Here is a 22,474-nt window from a genome sequence, read left to right as displayed (position 1 = left end):
ACTACCTCCTCTTTGATTTGACTCGATTTGATTGAATTGACTCGACTCGACTCACTCCCATCTTCACCATGGAACTCCCCGCTCTCGCCTCGCTCCCCCTCGCTGCCACAGGAGGCCCAACTGCGCGTGCTGGACACCCTTTTCGAGCCCTCCCCCGAACTCCACCAATTGATGCTGCCCTTACTGGCGAACCAGACCTTCAACTCGTACGCGTCACTTATCGATGCCGTCGGGGGCCGCATGTCCGCCCTCTCCGCCAACTCCCCCCACTGACCGGAATGTTCTATTCGGCATTCTGGGCTCGCACCCTCGGCTCGGACGGCCCGCCGCTAACCCCGAACATCTCAGCGAATTGAGCAAAAGGGAACAGGCCCAGCTACAGACCGGCGCCGAAGAACAAGCCGAGAAGTTGCGCGCTTTGAATGCCGAGTACGAGGAGCGATTCCCCGGACTACGCTTTGTGTAAGCCCCTCCTCCCCTCCGATCCTTTGTTCTTTGTTCGTTTTCTGACAGCGCCGATCTTCTCCGATCACAGCTCCTTCGTCAACGGTCGCACTCGCGATGTGATTATGGTAGAAATGCGTCAACGTATTGACCGAGGAGACATTGACCGGGAAATTGCGGAGACCGTCCAGGTATGCGCCGAGCCTCTGCTATCTCCGACAAGCCCAAGGAAGCCAACTAACACACGAGCAGGCGATGTGTGATATTGCAAAGGATCGAGCACGTAAACTACAGGCGCGCATCTAAAAAAAAGACATACCGAGAGATACCCAACCAAAGACTACAACGAATTTCAATCTATGTATTTACGAACAATGCCCATCATTTGTCTATATTTTCTCCATTTGTAAGCGCTAGGCAAGTCTTAGCGACGCTTATCACCTGTTTCAGGGTCCAGTCTCGCATTCGTACAAAGGTCTTGAGACTTAAAGACTTAAAAGACCTAGGGCTCCACTTCATCGCCCCGATTTGATGTCATCTCAAAGTGCCTCTCCGGCCGGTGCCGCTTAGCCTATCGGCAACTTTTCTTTCAGAATGGCCTCAATTCTCCTAAGAGTCTAAGAGATTTCTTCACTATTTCCTATACTTGCCGTTTTTCTGGCTTCTCCGCTCTCCATCCTCACTCACTTCCATCCAATGCGGATGCGCGCATTGCCATGGCGGAGGGAAGCCAAGTTTCACTGACCCCCGCGATGACCGGGGATAACGCGCCACTGCGACCCTCGACATTGAGTAAGTTCCTATCTGGTCCGGTCGCTTTATCAAAGGCGATGCGATTCAGTAGGGGATCTTTTGATCCTGCCCGATCTACCTAGGTAGTCGATCAAACAAATGGGCCAAACCTTCTAGTTTCATCTTTCGTCCAGCACGGCCGATTCTGGGGTCCCCCGAACATGCGCGCTGATTATCCTGATTGTCATAGGTTCGGCCATATCGGACGTCGCGTCAGGATCCAGTTATAGCCAACAAGATGTGCAGCGCACCTCACGTCGTATGCCGCCACCCGTGGCAGCCGCAGGTCCTCTCGTCAGAAATTCTACCTCCCACACGCTACAGGAAACCCGCACCGAAGCCAGCGCCATTGATCCGTTGTCCCAAGTAAGCGGCCCCCGAATATATACATCCGAAGATAAGAAGTGCGAGAGTCTGGGGAGGGGCTGGTCGCATTGGAAACCCTAAATGGGAATACGAAGCTTGGATCGATTCGTATTTGCGGTCCCCATACTCAGCCGCATCTACTACTATTGGGACTCTGCAGATGCTCTGCAGATGTCATGAGTAAATCAACTGGAAGCTGACAAGCGGGTCCCATTGTAGCACATCATCCAGCGAACCAACACCCAAAAGTCAATTCCCTCAAAGCTTCTTGGTCGGGCATCTTATGAGGCCGAAGCCGGTGGTTCGGAATACAGCCTGTCGGAACAAGGCGCAATTCGGAGCGGAGGTCGGGGCGATGCGTCACCAAACTCAAAGCCCAAAGAAAAGAAGTGAGTAAAACCCAAACGCGGTGTGTTTCCTACCTAGTATCAGGGCGTGTGGTCTCTGGTCTCCGATGTCTCATGGTTGCGCCTGCGTGATGCTCCCCCCGCGGAGAGACCGCCACCAAATCCCGCGGGGGGGCCCTATTTATAATTTTTTATTGCATAAACATGGCTGACTTAAATTGCTCGTGTCCCCTTCTCGTGATATGTAGAAAAGGTGTTTCTTTCCTGAGCCGCTTTATCGGTACAAAGAAAAAGGATCAGCTGTCAGACGCAGAAGATGAGAGCTCCGGACCCGATCCTAGCCGCATGTCCATCGATACTTCTCACCCAATAGGATTCATTCCACGACATCCTGCGCCGGCCAGATATCTGCGAGTTCGTACGCATTACAAGAAAGACAAGGAATTCGATAGGCTCTTCCTGGCTCAGGAGCTCACCGGCATCCCCGGACAGCAGCGTGCCACGGAACGTCGGATATCAACATCTACCTCTTCCCAGAATGGCGAACACACCGGTCGGGCGATATGGGCCCTGGAATTCTCAAAAGATGGCAAGTATCTAGCTGCCGCGGGCCAGGATAAGAAAGTCCGGATATGGGCTGTCATATCCACTCCAGATGAGCGCGAAGCTGCCAACCATGACGATACGGAAAAGCCCGGCAATGAACAAGACCCGCCACGCCTGAAAGCGCCTGTGTTTCACCCCAAGCCAGTTCAGGTTTATGAGGGACACACCGGTAGCATTTTAGACTTGAGTTGGAGTAAAGTAAGTCACTGAATGTACCGAAAGGCAATATTCTCTGCTGACTTTCGGACTAGAACAACTTTATTCTCTCTTCGTCGATGGACAAAACCGTTCGACTGTGGCATGCAAGTCGACCCGAGTGTCTCTGTTGCTTCCAGCATAGTGATTTTGTCACCTCCATCCAATTCCACCCCCGTGATGATCGCTTTTTTCTCGCTGGATCGCTTGACACCAAGCTCAGACTGTGGAGCATCCCTGACAAGAGTGTCGCTTTTATCACGGCTGTTCCTGACATGATAACTGCGGTGGCGTTCACACCGGATGGTCGATACTCGATGGCTGGATGTCTGAATGGAATACTGAATATTTATGACACAGAAGGTTTGAAGGTTTCCGGTCAGATTCATGTTCGATCGGCGCGAGGACGAAATTCCAAAGGTAACAAGATTACGGGCATTGATACAATGATCAGTCCACCGGGTGACCCCAAAGGCGACATCAAGCTATTGGTTACCAGCAATGACTCTCGAATCCGACTCTACGATTTCCGGGATCGGGTATTAGAGGCCAAATTCCGTGGAAATGAGAACAGCTGCAGCCAGATTCGGGCAACCTTCACAGAAGACGGCAAACACCTCATCTGTGGAAGTGAGGATCGCCGTGCCTATGTTTGGCCGATTGGAACCGTAGAACGTGACACAGATAAGCGTGCCTGCGAGATATTCGAGACACAGTCTGCTATTGTGACGGTGGCTGTGACGGCTCCAACTGCGACAAAGCAGGTCCTAGCTCTGTCCGAAGACCCAATCTACGACATCTGCAACCCCCCGCCCGTCGCACTTATGAGCCCTGAAGAATCTCCCGAGGCGCCAAAGCAGGAAAGCTCAGGAAATGAATCTGGCAGCAAGCATATCCGGACCGGATCTATGCCGCGACTATCGATTGTTAGCAAAATGGCGCACGATTCGCCGTCATATCTCACTCGATCAAAGCATCCCGGTGGCAACATTATCGTGATGGCCGATTATTCTGGTAAAATCCAGGTCCTCCGACAGGACTGCGCCTATGACAAACGACGATTTGAAAACTGGAATGCCAATTCAACAATCTCACGACGTATTATGCGGCGGTCGAATTCAGCACGTCATAGTGTGGCGTCTTCAAACGGCAAAGAGTCAACCCACAAGACGCCGTCCGAGCGGATCGTTTCCTGGCGCAACTCTGTTGTTCGCCATGGGCGCACGAGCACAGAAGGCTCGCGTTCCGGCCTGAGAACCCGCAGCCCATCACCTCACCAGCCCCGAGCCGCAACGTTTCGTCTCACCTCATCACGGCCGTCAAGCATGGGCCCCCATGAGTCCCTTTCAGCGGCCGCCACGTCCCCACCGTCATCTCCACGTCCATCTGGTGCTCATACGAGACAACCAATTGAGAAGAGAGCTGGGATGAACGGACATGGTCCTGTCGCTGGCACAGATCTGCGAGCACTGCCGGCTTCTTCGACCGGCATCATAGCCAGTGGCAAGGGCAAAGATAACCCGCTCTGGCTCCAAGGTGACCACAGCTACGCCTACTGGAACAAGATAACACATGATGCGCTGGCAATGCGGTCTCGGAAATCGAAAGACTTTCTGAGTCCCAACTCGATCCAATCTGACGAGCGCAAGCCGAGCACGACCAGCAGCATCCTCAGCAGCGACTACGCCTCGTCGACTGGCGAAAAAGACGAAGATATTCTCAGATGCGACCACTGCCGTGGTTCAAACTTCCGTGGAGTCAAGGGTCGAGACGGTAAGCAGAAGCTTATCTGCGTTCAATGCAACCGGTCTGTCCCTTGATCTTCAACTCTGTATTATTTATGATTAATTCTGTTCATGTTTATGGTTTGGTATTGGGCGAGGGGGTTGGGGACTTTTTGGACATATTTGCTTACATACCAGCGTGCTTGTTACTTATTTGTGGTCATTTGCAAAAACTCGCTAGGTGTTGAACTGAGTATCTGCTTCAATGGTGGAGCTTCGGTTTCTTTCAAGGTTACCAGTATGTATGATATGATGGTTATGAGAAGGAACACGTTATGATATCGAAGACACGGAAAATAATGAAAGTAGAAAACAATATAAATCCAAACTTTACTTTACCAGTTACACTTCTCCTTTGTATCAACGAAAAGAAAATGGGACTTATGATGATGCATGACTGACTTCCTGATCTGATCTACTTTGGTGCGGAGTCGATGCCAAGACTGGAAAAAGTCCGGCGCTGATAACTGCGGTCTTCCACCCCGGATCTCCTCTCAACCACCACTCTCTCCCAACATCCTTCACTTCCCCAGCAGCTTTTATTCTCTACCATAGGAATACCCCCCCCCCCCCAAGGCGGCAGATCTATCCATCTACACCGAATCTCCACAAAATCCCCTCCAATTGCGCAGTCTCGATCTGAACAGCGCAGCAAAAGCGAGACCGGCTCTCGCCCACTACAATGACCTACCTCGAGACCTCCCAGGCCTACCTGGAGCAATCGGCCCAGCTCCTAGAGGCATACCCCGAGACGGTAAGCCCAGCTCCATCGAAACCAGCGAAAGCCAGCGACAACCAAGTTGCCCGCATGAAGCTCGCAACGAACAACATCACAACTTCCCCCAACCCAACCCTCATATATTCAAACAACCTCACCTACCCACCAAACCTGCCCCTCCCCTCACACAAAGGCCCAGCAAATACCATATCACTCCATCACACTAACAAACCCCCCAGACCCGCATAACAACAAAATACAACTTCCCCACAGAACGCCCCGCACAAGTCCTCAAACGCACAAAATCACAAGCCAAATCCAACAAGCCCGCGCCAACCTCCTCCGAACCCGCCGCCCCCATCGCCTCCCTAACGCTGAAAACCTACAACCCGGAATCCGGCATCACGGTCCAATACCGCACGAACAAGCTTCAAGAAGTCGGGCGCTTGATGACGGGACTGGGAAAGCTGGCTGCGGGCGCGGATGTTGCGAGCCTGGGATTGTCGGCGCCGGGGGCTGATGTTGAGATGACGGATGCACCGGAGGAGGGGGCTGGGTCTGCACCTGCACCTGCACCTGCGGCTGTGAAGGGTCCGGCGCAGGGTGGGAAGGGGAAGAAGAAGAAGGGTGGGAAGAAGTGAGGACCGTTATCATGCGTGATATTATGAGCTGGATGGGATACCTCAGGCTTAGATTATGCTTGCAGATAGATTATGTTCAATCTGTCAGATCTTTATCTTTATAGACATAATGACGTGTTGCGATTACGAACTGGCTATCTTATGCGCGACGAGTACTATCCGAGGATTGATGAGATGCTGAGTGATCTATGCCCAGTGGGATGCTTTATTATACAAAGAAAAACTAGTACTAACAGAGACTACTAGTACGATGCTGTTGCGCGAGGATACACATGAAAGAAGTGATTCAAACGTTTTAGATACACATATCCGCCATCCATCCCATATTAGACATTGCGAGGGAAGTCTAGAACAGACCGAGAAAAGAGAAGAGAGAAAGAGTATTAACGCCATGCCCATGCGTAACCTTGGAAAGCCCGTCAATCAAGAACGAAAACAAAAAGCAGCGTCAAATCGTGTGGAAGAAACGCCGTGGGACAAGCCCACAGCGTGAGGGTATAAAACAAAACGGGGAGAGGGGAGGAAGAAATCGACAGTGGACAGCGTCTAGAAGTCCTCGTCGAAGTTCAGGCCATCGCTGGCAGTGGTCTGCTCGCCATCGGCGTTGGTTTCCTTCTTGGTGGAAGCCATGACACCGGCCTTCTGGTAGTCACCGACACGCTTCTCGAAGAAGTTGGTCTTGCCAGCCAGGGAGATGGACTCCATGAAGTCGAAGGGGTTGGCAGAGTTGTAGTACTTCTGGTTGCCGAGGGCGACCAGGAGGCGGTCGGCAACGAACTCAATGTACTGGCACATCAGCTTGGAGTTCATGCCGAGCAGACCACAGGGGAGAGCGTCAGTCAGGAACTCCTGCTCGATGCCGACAGCCTCAACGATGATGTCCTCGACAACCTTCTTCTCAGGGCGGTTGTTCAGGTGAGAGAACAAAAGGCAGGCGAAGTCAGTGTGCAGACCCTCGTCACGGGAGATCAGCTCGTTGGAGAAGGTCAGACCGGGCATGAGACCACGCTTCTTGAGCCAGAAGATGGAGGCGAAGGAGCCGGAGAAGAAGATACCCTCAACAGCGGCAAAGGCAACCAGACGAGAGGCGAAAGTGCTCTCACGGTCGTTGATCCAGCGGATGGCCCAGTCAGCCTTCTTCTTGATGCAGGGAATGGTCTCGATGGCATCAAAGAGGTAGGTGCGCTGCTTGGGCTCCTTGATGTAGGTATCAATGAGGAGGGAGTAGGTCTCGGAGTGGATGTTCTCCATCATGATTTGGAAACCGTAGAAGCAGCGAGCCTCGGTGACCTGAACCTCAGCGCTGAAACGCTCGACGAGGTTCTCGTTGACAATGCCGTCAGAGGCAGCGAAGAAAGCAAGAACGTGAGAAACGAAGTAGCGCTCGTCATCGTTCAGGCGGTTGTGCCAGTCGTGGAGATCCTTGGAAAGATCGATCTCCTCAGCAGTCCAAAAAGAAGCCTCGGCCTTCTTGTACATTTGCCAGATCTATAGATAGAAAACGAGTGATCAGCAATGCATTTCTTTACCGGGTGGTGCAAAGTGGTTCAGGCTCGAACCACTTTACGCGTGGACGCGTCGGCGACGTGACTTACCTCGTGGTACTTGATGGGGAACATAACGAAGCGGTTGGGGTTCTCCTGCAGGAGGGGCTCAGTGGCCTCAAGCTCCTTCCATGTAGGAGCAGCCTTGGTAACCTCGAGGGGCTTCTCGGCGATCTTGTCGGTGGTGGCGTCGACGGGCTTGAGGTTCTCCTTGCCGACAGAGGCGAAGTCGAGCTTCTTGATAGGGGAGTCGCTCATCTTGAGGTTCTCGAGGGAGGAAGCAGCCTGAAGAAGAACACGAGTTAGTGAAAATGAATCTAGAGACGCGTCTTGTCGCGAGGGGCGAGAGTCGTGACATCACGTACCTGCTTCGAAGGGGTGAGTTGAGTGGCCATTGAGACTTGTGTTTGAATGTGAATGATGGTGTAAGACAAGATAGGATACAGGTCAACCACAGGAATAGTCAAAGTCTTAGGAATGGAGGGGAGGAAAGTGAGGTGCAAGCTGGGAGGGAAAAGATTAAGTAGTTTGGCGACGTGAATCTTTTAGCGTGACTTAGCCCGTCACGTCGCACGTGACCGCGCGCCGCGCTTTCCCGGGAAGCAAGGCAAGTCGCGTCGCCGAGGAACGAATCGATGGAATATGGGGCAAATTACGGATACTCCATCTCATGTACTCATACCACTGCCTTTCCACCGAACTCCGACGCTAGGACAGTCGATCCATGGCCGTGCCTGCGGTAGCCCCCTCGACGCTGCATATTATACGGACGTTTGCACCCTGTTCCATTCCTGGAAAATAGTCCCTGGATTTCATCTGCCAATTGAACTCGCCCTGCCGATTTATGGTATCTACACACTACTCAATCCTTGAACAAAAAAATATTTCAAAGGTCTTTATGGAGCCAAGGCCCCAGAGCTCTCGTAAACAACACGGCCCCAGCGACGCGTCTCATCAAATTTTCAGCTCGACGTAATATGTGGGCTCCACCTTGGCTGAATCACGATCAGATAAGCCCAGGCAGACGATCACCACGCGCTTGACCGACGCGACACCGGATATACGGAGCTAATTGGCAATCTAGACCAGTAGAGCTCCATCAACACAGGCTAATGTACGGAGTAAACCACAAGGAAGCTCCTGCTGGTTGCCCCCAGTCAGCCCCTTGAGCCATAATCTGGAGTGATCATCCGAGAGGGGCTATGTATTGATATATATGGGCATGCTCACAATTATCAGACACACCTTAAGTCAGCTGTATATTCAACTCTTCCAATTCCACCTGTCACTTTCAATCTCAATATCTACTAAATGCACTGTTAATCCTCCGATCCAGGCCAGATCCTAAGCTCTAGAAGGAATGAAGGAGCGTTCACCCAATACAGAAACTTCATGGAGTGGAGTCAACAAAATCTCACGCGTCGGAGAATGTGCCGATCCGCTCAGCTCGCGTGGAGCTGGGGCGCGTACGGAGTACCTGAAGCTCCATTGCTTGCTGGGGAAACAACATTGACAGGGGTTTCAGCCTGGCTCTGCACCAATCCATGTTTGATCCCTTCGGCCTCGGCGTGAACGCGTCTCCACCCGCCAACGCGATGCTCTAGCAACCCTGCATATGCGGTGAACTTTCGGTCTGCATTGACCATCTCTAGCTCCTCAAACAGAGGCACTTTAGCTTTTTATTTGGCGGATCTCGGCCGCCTCCTCCTCTCGGAACCTGTCCTTCCGTTCTGGCGTATGAATTGAATTTCCGACGCGCGGAGCCGTACGCGACTTGGCCTCTGAATTTCGCGACTCTGCCTATTCTATAGCTTGGCAGCTAGCGTGGGTTTTCCTTGATTTTCTTTGAACGGCAACTAATTTAGTCCTCCAATTGCAAACGCGGGGTGCAAATCCTTCTAAACATGACGCGTTTTGGCTGCAACAGCAGAAAGCCGTGACATTCGCGTCGCTAGGATTCGCACTCAAATCACGAGCTCTTCAGCTTTGTTCCTTCTATGTACAAACTGGGTTTGAAACAACTTCTATACAGAATGGGGTGGAATTTTGGATTCTTATAATTTTCTAGCCACACAACTATAAAGCCTGTTTGAGTTCACGTTTCTCACAGCAAAAGAATACGCAAGATATAGAGAGCCCTGCCTCAAGGTGATATCTCTCTCTCTCTCTCTCTCTCTCTCTGTGTGTGTTTCTCAATCTTGTCTCCAAATCAATCAATGCCAGCTACGGCGACCCATTTTAGGGCTATTTTGCAGCGCAGCATTGGGAACGTAAAGTGGCATTGAGTCCTCCCAGAGAGAGTCTGTCAATACTTGCTTGTTTGAGCCATCCGCATCCATGACCACCACCTGCCCATATGGCTGAAAAGTCTGGTCATATAGAGCGCACTCATACTGGAAGCCAAACATACCAGTGGAATACGCGATGCGGCCATCATGCGTCCATACTGCATGAGCATCGTTTGCACCGCTACTAGTCAGAACCTTGATGTCGGTACCATCGGGCCGCATAGTGCAAACATCGTAGTTGGTATCGCTGACTTTGCGGGTGAACACGATGCGCTCGCCATCGGGGGAGAAGAAAGGCAGGTTGTCCCATTCGGTGGTCAGAACGGAGATCTTTCGCGTCTCTAGATCTAGCATCCGTAGACCGAGCTGCGACTTGTCTCCCTGGGTAGAGTTATAGCCCCACACCCGGAAGACGATCTTCTTGCCGTCATGCGAGTAACTGGGGAACCCCGAGTTTATAATGCTGCTGTTGGCACTGAGGGTGGTAGTACTTTCGGTGAGAACTTCATAGTACGACCCATTGGCTGTAGCGCGCACCAACCAGCCGCCACTCTCGGAGCGAGTCTGGAACCAGAATCCAACGCCAAAAGTGAGCCATTTCCCATCAGGGGACCAAGAAGGTTGGAAGGCTCCAGCCAGACCTTGTGAGACTTCCGCTGTCTCGAGGAAATCGGTCGTCATGTCGTTAAAGACCAGGTGCTCGTTGGTTCCATTGGCATTGAATGACACGATGGATGAGTTTCCGAGTTGCTTTTCAGTCATGGCGAACATGTTTTGGTTGGATAGTTGAGGGAAAACATCCGTGAAACGGTATTCCCATTCTGGATCCCAGCTGTAGAGCTTCTTATCCATGGGGCGGATGTTCCATTCAGTCTTTTCATAAACAACTTGCTTTCCGTTGGGAGACCATGCTGGCGAACGCACTGTGGCGCTAGAAGTGTTGAAGAAGCTACCGCTGGTAGTGTAAAATCCCTCCTTACCGGTAGCTTTGGTGAAATAGGCAATGTTGTCACTGGAGAGGTATTGAGGAAATATCTTGACACCGGCTCCCTGTACTTCAATACGACGAGACCCCGTCTCAAAGTCCACTGAAATGATTGTCGAATTAGCCGAGTCGATTGACTCGGGTCGATGAGAGTTCCAAGTGTCCTCTCGTGTCATTTCATAGAAAAGAATTCGTTTGCCATCCGGCGACCACTTGGGTGATCCCTGAGACCAACCACTCCTGGTAGCGACTTGTCGGAAATCAGAGCCGTTTGGCCGAATGGCATAGATGGAGAGTTCTTGAGTATGCTCCCAGCCGCTGACGCCCATGAAGACGGGATCACCATGCCCATACCAACCCGAGTTCCGATCCGAGGAAAAGGCAATCCATTCACCATCTGGTGACCAAGAAGGACGGAAATACCCATCTGGCAAAGAGGCGTTGGCTGCGGTCGAAGCGGTATCGGTGAGATTCCATTTCCTACCACTATCGATTTCCATCACCCAAATATTAGCCTTGTATCCATTCGCAGTTGATACATAAGTAACGTATTTTCCGTTCGGCGACATTACAACCGAGTCTTCAATTGACGAGGTTGCGACCAGCTCCTCAAGATCAGAGCCATTGGTTCGAACCCGATAGATATCTGAATTGCCGTCGCCATTGCGCTCGCTGGTAAAAGTAACCCATTCTCCATCCGGGGAGAAATCAGCGTGGTATTCGAAGACGGGGTTGGAGAGAAGGGGGCGTTCGTTCGTTCCATCAATATTGGCAATGTATAACTCGGATTTTCCTGGCGCAATGCGGTTCATATAGAACACACCCTTTCGGTTCGATGTGGGTGTATCGCGGGATACATGAGGATGCGGTGGAGGTGCTTGTCTCTTGTCGATACCCAATTGTGCGGCATATGGACACAGAGCTAACGCTGGCGTCAGGGTGAAGCCTAGTACGGCGGCGGCCCCGTAAAGAAGATGCATGATGGACAGGGCTTATTCAAAAGAAGAGGCTAAAAAACGACGACAAAGTCAAAGGCTCGCTGGGCGGCACCAAGCATATCTTATACAGAAGATTATTGCTCGTTCTAGAAAATCTTTATCCGACATGATCGATCTTTTCTTTTTTCGGTTGGTGACAGTTAATCTCCATTCTGCAAAAGGCAGGATTCTGCTCTAACAAGCAACACGCTTTGCCCACCCTAGCATCTCAGGCCGAAAAAGTGGGAATGTTTCGGAGATTTTGCAAGTGCCAAGAGCCAAGACTTATTATCTCATCTGATAGAGACATTGGGATGGAGCAATTCCTAAAATCTTGGTTTTGTATGGCTGTGTCAAGCTGTTACAACATGATGATCTTCGGGTAAATGGCCGATTGGGGTAGATTCGACCGTAAGCGAATTCTCGGAGTCGGAAATAACGAGCCAAGATTTCCTAACGTGGGGCAAGCCGTAGTGAAACATCTCTTCAGGCCTGTGCCTTGCATAAATCAAATCTTGATCGAATCATAATTAGCGATGATTTGAGGTTGCATCGAATGAGGTCTTTTCGATGTGAAATCTGACGAAGTATTGGGTGATCTCTCAAAAGGTGCAAAATGCACAGTTACGAGGCCTGGGGATCCGATTGAATCGTTCCTATAAAAAATAATTCGCTTGCCATCGGGCGACCACTGGCACTTGTCGGAAATCAGATCTGATAGTCCCCATGTCATAATTAGAGACTTCCGACTCGGAGTCTTAGGTATGCTCCCAGCCGCTGACGCTGGCATGAAGATCTTGGGACGGGAACGGCTGTACAACTTGAAATAGACAAAAACTTGAAGATGCATTGGACACCATCTTGGACAAATTATACAGAGTGCGAACAAAGCCAACGAAGCGTCTTGCATTTTGAATCACTACACGCATACGACCTATTTATTCCTCTCCTTCCTCTTCATCCGTCAGCCTTCTAATTAGCGACAGACTTAAGACCATGGTTGTAAGCCCAAGTACAGCCAGGGAAGACAGACCCACGCCTACCCACCCGATGACCATTGCTGTGGTCCCAACATGAGCTGTTATCTGTCCGTTATATAGGGTCTCTGCCATTGAAGCAGCAGCACTGGTACCTATTTGTTGCCAAAAGGTAGCTGTAAAGCCAAAGAATAACCCAAAAGTGGACAATGTCAGGGAGCTATGTGTTAATTTCCGACTGGGAAATGCCTTTATTTCCACTTCTTCACCCTCCGGGTCCATCTCCTTGTGCCAATGAGGAAAGAGCGTCAAAACGAAAAGGGCGAGGAATAAGAAAGCGATGGAAATGAAACTGGTCGGCAGATACATTAGCAAGCCTTCTCGAAAAACCTCGAGATAGTACCTAGATATATGTTCTTCTCACATTAACCCGTCAAAGATAATTTTCTTTTTGAAGTGATTGGCGATATAAACTAAATCGAGCAGATCGATTTTTCCTTGTGTTTTTGAGGCTTCGGTATACAGGGAAGTTTGTTTTCGTATCAGGTCAATCAGGTTACTGGCCTCTGTGGAACAAAATTGCAGGTTTGTTTCTCGTAACACACAAAGCCCCATATACCCCGCACGTACTTCGAAGGCTCCTACACCTCCTGCCGAAGATGAGTTGCTGATTGTGTAAGCAATAGTTCTTTTTGAAATGGAGGAATCCTCTTTTGCTGCAAGCTTGGTATTATCATATTGCAAAGATAGAAGATGTAAGTTTTTTGTTGTCGAGTTAACACAACCCGCGAGTAGTGTCGCTATAACATCATCATCTTGATGAGTCTGCAGACTCAACTAAAAAAAGAACTTCAAGTTCTATCTGGGCACAGGATCTTACAGTACAATGCAGTTGCTGCAGCTAGTAATAGCATCATGATATGATTGTATCCTATATTTCGTGGCTGAACCCTCTCTTCAGTTTCATGATTTCTTTATCAGTAGAATCCCCAGACCGGTATTAGAAAAAGCTTACCAATAATAGAGCCGAGTTTCATTTTCCTCAAAAGGTTGAACATCGTGCGTGCTTATCGAGGAGAATGGAATGAAGGCATAAGGAGAGGCACTTTGTTGCTGCGACAGTGTTGTAGCCACGCCCACACCCACCGAGATTAGGTGAATTAACCTTGGAAGTAAGCAGTCTTGGGCTCTGAAAAAATCCCCCGAGGCTTCTCTCTTCGTTGTTCTCAAGAGAAAATATATTTGGACTGAAGGAATCATAAACGATCAAAGCGAGGAAAGTGGTACCTCAACAGAGAGGCCCGACCGGCGGGGTATTAGGAAGCGAGTGGTGCCACGTTGTCCTGCAAGGTTGTATCACAGCTTACGCTGCGTGAGTATAGATATCCGATATACTGTGAGTTTTATGAGGGGCTGATGTTTGAGCCGCATCTTGGCCAGATTTATCTTTATTTTGGAAAATGACCACCAATGCTATTTCCGAGGAAGCCTAGAGCATAGAGAGGTCTATGTATTTAAGTGCCAGAATATTTGCATGAATCAAATCAGAGAAATCCTCTGTATTCAAGGCTCATATGCAAAGTTATACTAGGTGGAAATCGCACGATTCGGCGGCGTAGCTTGTTTACATATAGATAACATTTTGCTACCTAGTAGATGCTGCTTAGACTTCCAAGCGAAGATTAGTCTCGCGGCCAACAAGCTTGCGGGTTTCATATTTCCAAAAAAAACACCATATCGGGAATTCAAAATTTCACCATTCACGAGATTGGAAGAATTCTTTAATTTCATACCCCTTAAGCCCAATCAGCAGCGAGATCACAATGATTCCGACGGTGAGTGGCAAAGATACTTCCCAAAACAAAGCTTGCGAGCTTTCCATATCGCGAATGTCTACAGTATTCATCCCGAGATAGCTGGTTACAAACGAAAGGGGAAGGAAGATAACTGTCACCACGGTGAATACGAGAATGGCTTTCCCATGATCCTCTTGACGAACCGCAACGGCACTTTGTGTCTGCTTAGCTAGTGAGTCGGCCTTTTCGAGGAGCCGATCCAAATCTACCGTAGTATTGTAGTGACGTTCAATGATCTTGTCCATCTTATCTGTTTCAAATTTGAAAGATGCTTGACGCGATGTAGTTGTGACCCGGAAAGAGGAAGGCGAAAAAAGACCTTTGAGGTTGGCACCAAGAAGCCGTTGCTTTGCGGCGAAGCTTTTTATGATACCCAGCTCTTGTGTAGCGAGCCTTATGTCCGACAAAAGGCGATGACTGGGATTTTGGCTAACCTTAGACTCCTAAGAATTGAAGTTGTCAGCTAAATCATGATCGTCGCTCCATAGTATAAGTGCAAAGCAATATTTACTATATGCAATAGATACTGCTGATATATCTGAGTTAGAGAGACCTCAGTATTCATGGTATCTCGAGTGCGTAGATCATCCAATATTGTTGCGAGGATAAACTCCGGACTTGCAGCCTGATAAGTACCAATTGCCGAGGAATCATCAGTGATGGTCATGCGTATGATCTCCATTTTGGCATTTTCTAATGCAATTTCTGCTTGATTGCCATAATCAATTTGTCGTTGAAGACCCTTCACGTGAAGATGTGTCTCTGAAGGGTCATATCCATTATTGATTTGGGCTTCCAGTCGTGCATCGCGGGCTGACTTCGCAGAACAAGCTAACATCAACAGCAAATTTTCGAATGCGCTGACCAGAGATTTGGGTATCGGATACATATCACGATTGAATTCCCCATTATCTGCAACCCCGTACCGAATCTCTGATATCCTTGCATTCAAGGACGAGCAACTTTGCTCAAGCGCTTGCATAATTCGTTGACCAGCTTGGCGGACTTGCAGGTCGGCTCTCCTTTGCGGGTCCATGACCCAGTTAGTGGTCGGCTCGAGAGCCACGCCGCCACGAAAATGCTCCTTAACAAGGTGGTCTATGGCCCCGCGTCGTGTGAAGTACCTTGTCTCCTCTTGGCATTTTATGCAAGTTGAAATTGGGTTATCAATAGAACTCAAGTCATTTGAACCCCGCAAATCTTCTTCGGCGGAGTTCGATATATCGACAACTTGATAATTGCCCTGTTTTTCATGATCTGTGCTATGAATCTGTCTCATTTCACATACTTCGTTGATACACTAATGATGAATTAGCTAGATTAAAAAATATGCAAAGCTTTGAAGTCGATAATATACCATCAATAGCTCTGAAACTCCACCCAAGTATTTTGCCCCAACATCGCATTGGTAGGCGGTTGGCATGAAAAACTCCATAAGCCTGACTAGTGTGTTAGAAATATTGGCGAGTTCTTTCTTCCAGGGAGATAGAATCTGGGCTTCTGGAGAGTATTTCAGATTTTGTTCGGACAAGTCGGCTATACTCGGGGAGAATGTCTTCTTCATCAACAGTTCCACATCCATCAGAGAACGAGAAGAGATGCCCGTGTACAAGCTCGGAGAGCCAGTGAGTTGCTTGTGCATGTGGCTACACACGTAATTCAAGGACTCTTCTTCCGATCGTACAATATCAGTTCGCGAGGAGTTCCAGATGCTTTTATCTAAAGGCCTGCCAGCCTGGTTTTCATGCGGCTTCTCCCTCGCACCAATAGCCCAGGTAAAGACAGGGGGGACATTCGGACTGATCGCTGGCGTTCGTGGAGGTGTATTGCTAGATTGTAATTGTTCTTTGCCGCTCGGTCCAGAGCCAAGTGGTGTGTTATGTCGTGAGTCGAACGTAGCCGTGCCTTCGTCATCGTCCTGAGAAGCCATAGTAGGCGGCTGGAAATAAATGTCTTGCGCATCTTGCTTGGGCCGGGGATCGACTTGAACATTTTGAATTATTCCAGAGCTCGGTGGCAATAGTCGTTTATATGGGCGATTCGCAAAATTTGAACCGCCCGGCATCTTGCTTCGAACTTCAGGTGACAGATTCACCCCCTCTTTTTCCTTGGCCCATGTCGGCACTCTTTTGACCAAGGCCATGCGCCGTTCGCCACTTGCAAAGTTTTTTGGGTCATCTTCATCAGTTCTATTCTCTGGTTCACCCTCGGAGTCGTATTCTAGAGCCAATAGAGGAGCGTGAGGCTTCTCTAGCTTAGCCAACTGAACCTTGAGGGGCAATATCACTGATGATTGGCGGTTGGAAACCTTTTGCCAGTCTTCTGATAATACAGGCTGCCCAGAAAATGTGAAAATTTGACACTCAAGATCTGTGAGGTTTATGTCAGATAGGCAGATATGTCTAACTTTGTCCATGAAGCTCTGCGTATTCACTATGATCAGTTTCACATGTAATTAAAGCTGACAGGCCAGAACCAGGCAAATTTGGAATTCAGACTTACAAACCACGTGCGACAATCATGCATTGGTATAAAGAATACCCGCTGTAGGTGGTCGGTGAGACGGATAATGGATGGCGTGAGGGAATACTTTGGATTCACATGATCCACAATGTGCAGAGATTGACTAGTCATTTGAACGAATGAAATGGGCGCGCAAGTGAACAATAGTCCTGCGGGAGAGTCAGATTTGTTTGAAGATTCAAGAAGTTCTGAGTAGTCAACACACCAGAGCTTAACACCACGGCCCACAACTGGGGAACTGAAGTAATGTGATCCTTAGGGAACCTGCCTGTCTTTCGTATAACTTGCTCGTGCTCTTGTTTTTGCGTAGTCTCTTGATGATAGTAGGTCTTCAAAAGGCCACGACCAGGGTAAGCCTTTGAGGATCCGACTGCAAAATAAGGGAAACATATGAACGTCGCAGATCTTTCATGTGAGGCTAAATTGGCTTCTGAAGCGTCCCAGCCAGTACAGTATTTCCGAGAAGTGGTGTCACCACCTACACTCTCTCTTTGTTTCCGGAACCCTAATGCCAAGAAGGGCTAAACTACTTCTGGCAGAAGCTAGTTGAGCCTCATTGGTTTTGAATGGTTTTGTAGACGTACTGTAAATTACCGGACTATAAAAATAGCGGGAAACATGTTAATTACCTGTCAGGCCTAGAAGCTGCCACCTCGGTGCCCCACGTACTTTCCTTCACACGTCCGGGGTTTCTTGGTTGGCACTTCCACTGGCGGTGCAACGAATCATGGCTCCCAACCTAGCCAAGTCTACTCTCGTGTTGATTCATGATATGATCGCCAGTAATGAACTAACTACCTCGCAGATGGCGAAAGCTGCAGGCTGCAGCAAGCGCGCCATTATCAGGATCCGGTCTAACCTGCGACTATTCGGTAGTGTCAAAGCCCCTCCTATGCAACTTGGACGGCCACGAAGCATCACTCCGATTATGCTGGAATCCCTGTGCGACTATCTACTCGAAAAGCCAGATTTATACCTTCATGAGATGGAGCTCTTCTTTCTTGATGAATTCGGAGTATCTATACCAAAGTCTACTATCAGCGATGCCCTGCATCGCAAAGGGTGGTCCAAGAAGACAGCTCGACATAAAGCGAGGGAGCGTAATCCAGACTTACGTGATGATTACTGTCATCTCATCTCAGAATTTAGCTCATACCATCTCGTCTACGTGGATGAATCTGGGTGTGATAAAAGGATAGGAATCAGAAGAACCGGCTGGTCTCCCCTTGGTACAACACCCGTGCAAGTGTCCAAATTCCATCGCGATCAGCGGTATCAGATTCTCCCTGCATATACACAAGATGGGGTTCTACTTTCTCGTATTTTCCAAGGAGCGACAGACGGTTCATTCTTTGAAGATTTCATTAAAGAACTCCTCCACCACTGTGGAAAATACCCCGAGCCTAAGTCTGTTCTTGTCATGGACAATGCATCCTTCCATCGTTCCGAGAGAATCGAGCAACTGTGCATTAATAAGGGAGTCAAATTAATCTATTTGCCTCCATACTCCCCCGACTTGAACCCAATCGAAGAGTTCTTTGCGGAGCTAAAAGCCTTCATTCGACGCAATTGGCAGTCTTACGCCGAAAATCCAGATCAAGGATTTGATTACTTCCTTGATTGGTGTGTGGACAAGGTTGGAACAAAGACGCAGAGCGCACGAGGTCATTTCAAAAACGCGGGTATTGATGTTGAAGATCTGTAGTGCAGAAGTTTACATAAGAAGTGTCCACTTAGGTTCTGATTACTACAGTACCTTACATCCATATTGCAGCACGAATCGTCCCAGAACACAACAGCAATTCACGACGTAAACTTCGAGCCTTAAAAAAAATGGCTGTAGCCAATCTCTGAGGTCTTGTCTAGGTCTTCAGGGCCAGGCCACACATTGGCATTTCTGGAGTATCTGCGTTTCACCTAATCTGGCTTATCTCCGGCGTCCGTCTATTCAAGAGGTTCCCAGGAGGATTCATCCTTCGTGTATGCATGGCATGCAGTGTGGGTATTGTTGATGATTTATTTCAAGTCCTTGTAACAGAAATCTAAATACCAGCCTTTCGCGTCCTCTCTAGTTTGGCCATTAATCGTTGTGGTTTTGTGATGTTTCGCCCTGCCCATCAGTCGCATACAAAATATTCACTGTCGCAGCAAATAACCTTTAAATATCCAGAGCACCTCAATATGTAACGCCTTTTCGCATCGAAGAGTGCGGAAATCATTTTTAGCAATATATGAGGCCAAGAGCCTCCTCAACCACTTCAGGTAAGGTATCTGCTTTACGAAACATCTCCAATGTCCTATTCGCCTCTCGCTCACCCTCAATGGGGACTGCAGCCGTGAACTCCTGTCTGGCAGCCTGCTCCCACCTCTGTGGCATACAGCTTAGGCTATCAATCAATCATGCTCCAGTAGAGCAGCGAGGGTTCCAGATATCAAATCAAGGAAGGCGGGGGCTGCTGCAGCTGTCGCTCGAAGCATAACATCGCCGTCCCCATGATCTCCTAATTCTTGTAGCCAACAGTTTACGCTGGCGACGGATCGATCAACTTCGCATCGCCAATCATCATATTTCTCATAGTTTATTGCCGAATGGATGGAGTTGATCAGATCGATCAAAGGCGATTCGGAGATACTTCGTTGATGATGGTGATCGCATGTTTGAAGCGATGGGGGCTGGGACCCTTCAAGTGCGCCATCATACCAAAAGCTAGAGGTGCATAGAGGCAGCTGAAAGCTAGAAATTTGACCTCTTCTCTGAATGAGTCGCGGGCGGACATACTTCCAGTATCCTGGCCCATGCCGATGAGATGCGTATGCATATAGGCCACTTGGTATGGTAGCCAGTCCACAGGCGGTGGGAAAGCATTGGGTATACCAACGAGCCGCTGCCAAAAAGCGCATTGCCCAACTTCTGCCTAGCTTAGGATCAAGGAAAAGGGCTGCTCCACGTGGGTCACCAGTCACACTATCATACCCCAAAGTCGCTAGCTGGGCCGATATCTGGAGCACAACAATCACATCAGTAGCGACGAAGCCATCGCAAGCGACAAGAGAGAGACCAGATCGGAAGGCCATCATCGAATAGAACTCGGCAAAGCTAGGGTGGTATCCTGTCAGTTGGAGACCGCCAACAAGTCGGCTCGCTAAACTCCAGGTAGTTGCAAGGATATCTATTTCGCTCTCGGCGATGAAACGTGATTTTGATGAACCGAGCCAAGGACCAGTCGGGATTGGTGGTGACCTAGCACCAACCATACGATCATTAAACCATGAACACCAGTGGTCTGTCACTAGCACGGCCGAAGAACGGCTGGAATAATGATACCAAAGAGACCCAATCATAACGACACCGAATAAGAACTCAGGACTCGTAGCGATGGTTGCTGCATCTATCGGCGGACGATCGGCCTTGGAGCGCACTATATTGTCGCCCTTGACGCCTTTGCTAAAGCTGAAAGCGAATAGCATACATTTCGAAGCCATTTGACACAACTCCCTTGGCGTAAGGGGATCTAGCTGTTGAGTTCCCATATTGAAAAGAAACTGTGATTGAGCAGAAGTCATCGGGTTTTGAGGTATACAACTAGTATATGAGTCCGGCGGTAAGTTGCCTTGTGGACGTACCGGTTGCATAGTAGTAGCTAGGTCGACTGTTGAAACAGCCCAGTCTATGTAGCTAGAAAAGCTAGCTATGGGTCCTTCTGTAGCAATGCTGGGAGGGAAGCTTGGATGGCGTGATATGAGCTCGAGCCCGACGATATCTTGACTGATAGTAGGTAGCGGTAGATCGAAAGGTAGACGGCTAGAGGCTTTTATGCCCCCGAGATGTGAAAAGAAGTCTACTAAGCTACTGACGAATATTCCATCGTCTTTTGCGGCATGCAAATTGGTCAAAGCTTCCAACTCCATTGTAAGAGATGGTAAGGCCTATATGATGAGGGTTTAGCATCTAATAAGTCGGATTTGTTCACTGTCACTTACTGCAATTTGATCGGAACAAATATTTCCACTTTCGAAGATACAATTACGTAGTCTCAACCAGATGGATTCAAATGAGGTTGTGTTTGTCTGATTATTGGAAAAGCCAGAGAGGTCAATGTTGTAGACCTTTCTGGGTTGTTGAATAATGTCGGTTTGTCGGGAAGTCACCGTGATATTTATAGGCATGTAAGTAGAAAAAAAGAGTTCTTTCTCAGGCTCTCTATATCAATCAGTTTTTTAAGCTTCTTGCATCTTCTTCCATTGAGTTTTTGTTACGTAGATGTAGCGGTGAAGTTTGGCAAATTGGCGAAGATAGTCATGCATTGCAGCTTTGCATTTGCATGCATGACTAGGATCCTTAGCCATTCGATCGCTCTATTATTAAGTGCTTTTTCATGGACGCGTTCTGGCGGGGATGGGAAGGTGTCAGATAAATTTAATTTAAAATCAAAGCCATGTCTGAAATTCTGATGTATTTTACTTACGAATCAATACACGCTAAGGGTACAGAAGGACTCCGGGACAACTCCCAATATAGACTAGGTGTGTCTTGGCGCATTGACGGAAAAGTCAATCGAAGAGTATAGATTGTCGCACCAGTTTCGGGACGCACATACATATCGCCTTCGATGCAAGGGGTCAGGGTAAATTGACATCAACCAACCAACCAACCAACCACTATATTTCTATGGACCATCCCCAAAAGGTACTGGGAGCCACGATGACGTCTTCTTCCGTGCCTCGAGATACATACTTCGCGATTTTCGATTGTCACGCGTCATTCTATCGGTAGTGGATCCAGGTTGGCGGTTCCTCGTCGTAAACTTCCTTCCCACGCGAAAAACTGACGAATTTTGAGATGGTATGCTGTAGGCTTGCATCTATACTCGAATCGATATTCAACTACGGTAGCGGGAGAAGGGCTGGTGACAAATTGTGCTGCATGATGGCTGCCAAAGTAACTCGGGATTTGTGCACCGTGTGAGTTCTGTTCCCATGTTCCAGACTCGATATCCACGAAAAACAATCACAATCCTTAGAAAAACATGTCAGCTTATTGGAAGAACCATTCTTGTGCAAAGCTGCGGGCGAATAAAAGCCGTTATTGGAGACAGCAGCCTTGAAAACAGAGAAAGATTACTGCCTACCCGAGCTACCTTAACGGAGAAAACGGTAAGCTTCCGTATGATGACTAGTGAGCGTAGTGGGAAGTCTGCGACATGCGGAGAGTGTGAGAGAACAAACCGGTGACCATGCCAGATCGTCCGGCCTAAAAATCAATTCCATGGGGCTCTATAATGATAAAAGGCTGGGGACAGCTCCAGTGTAGAGATAATACCCAGGTAATTAAAGTGAAAACTGGGGATTTCAATACCTCATCCCACTTCCAAGGAAGTTTGTAAGCGCTAAGTGTCTCTGTAGCAACATACTTCGTATGGGTCTGTAGTTA

At 48.8% G+C, this 22,474-nt stretch overlaps 6 protein-coding genes across 6 annotated transcripts; 2 read left to right on the top strand and 4 right to left on the bottom strand.

The window, feature by feature from the left end:
- Nucleotides 1-223: 223 nt before the first annotated feature.
- On the top strand, nucleotides 224-4,570 carry N7533_003070 (Oxo-4-hydroxy-4-carboxy-5-ureidoimidazoline decarboxylase; the record flags this gene model as incomplete). The annotated part of the gene is made up of 7 exons (XM_057099720.1): nucleotides 224-462; nucleotides 536-635; nucleotides 697-727; nucleotides 1,427-1,602; nucleotides 1,822-1,991; nucleotides 2,198-2,753; nucleotides 2,807-4,570. The coding sequence occupies 7 exons, from the start codon at nucleotides 224-226 to the stop codon at nucleotides 4,568-4,570; spliced, it is 3,036 nt and encodes a 1,011-aa protein (XP_056964856.1).
- A 646-nt stretch (nucleotides 4,571-5,216) lies between these two features.
- Nucleotides 5,217-5,893, top strand: N7533_003069 (SRP9/SRP21 family protein; the record flags this gene model as incomplete). The annotated part of the gene is made up of 2 exons (XM_057099719.1): nucleotides 5,217-5,288; nucleotides 5,492-5,893. The coding sequence occupies 2 exons, from the start codon at nucleotides 5,217-5,219 to the stop codon at nucleotides 5,891-5,893; spliced, it is 474 nt and encodes a 157-aa protein (XP_056964855.1).
- Nucleotides 5,894-6,439: 546 nt separating this feature from the next.
- On the bottom strand, nucleotides 6,440-7,832 carry N7533_003068 (ribonucleotide-diphosphate reductase subunit RNR2; the record flags this gene model as incomplete). Its single annotated transcript, XM_057099718.1, has 3 exons — nucleotides 6,440-7,381; nucleotides 7,489-7,722; nucleotides 7,803-7,832. 3 exons carry the CDS (start codon nucleotides 7,830-7,832, stop codon nucleotides 6,440-6,442), a joined length of 1,206 nt encoding a protein of 401 aa, XP_056964854.1.
- Nucleotides 7,833-9,650: 1,818 nt separating this feature from the next.
- Nucleotides 9,651-11,690, bottom strand: N7533_003067 (uncharacterized protein; the record flags this gene model as incomplete). The annotated part of the gene is made up of 1 exon (XM_057099717.1): nucleotides 9,651-11,690. One exon carries the CDS (start codon nucleotides 11,688-11,690, stop codon nucleotides 9,651-9,653), a length of 2,040 nt encoding a protein of 679 aa, XP_056964853.1.
- Nucleotides 11,691-14,417: 2,727 nt separating this feature from the next.
- Nucleotides 14,418-17,154, bottom strand: N7533_003066 (uncharacterized protein; the record flags this gene model as incomplete). Its single annotated transcript, XM_057099716.1, has 5 exons — nucleotides 14,418-14,963; nucleotides 15,032-15,763; nucleotides 15,809-15,820; nucleotides 15,878-16,942; nucleotides 17,023-17,154. 5 exons carry the CDS (start codon nucleotides 17,152-17,154, stop codon nucleotides 14,418-14,420), a joined length of 2,487 nt encoding a protein of 828 aa, XP_056964852.1.
- Nucleotides 17,155-19,437: 2,283 nt separating this feature from the next.
- N7533_003065 (uncharacterized protein) lies at nucleotides 19,438-20,574 on the bottom strand (the record flags this gene model as incomplete). Its single annotated transcript, XM_057099715.1, has 1 exon — nucleotides 19,438-20,574. The coding sequence occupies one exon, from the start codon at nucleotides 20,572-20,574 to the stop codon at nucleotides 19,438-19,440; it is 1,137 nt and encodes a 378-aa protein (XP_056964851.1).
- Nucleotides 20,575-22,474: the final 1,900 nt, after the last annotated feature.

The sequence above is a fragment of the Penicillium manginii genome (genome assembly GCF_028828005.1).
Source record: "Penicillium manginii strain IBT 31320 chromosome Unknown utg000002l:1.0-5564898.0:1.0-5567710.0, whole genome shotgun sequence".
NCBI classification, from domain to species: Eukaryota; Fungi; Ascomycota; class Eurotiomycetes; order Eurotiales; family Aspergillaceae; genus Penicillium; species Penicillium manginii.
Note: the sequence above shows the minus strand (reverse complement) of the source record. Positions and strands in the feature narration are given on the sequence as shown.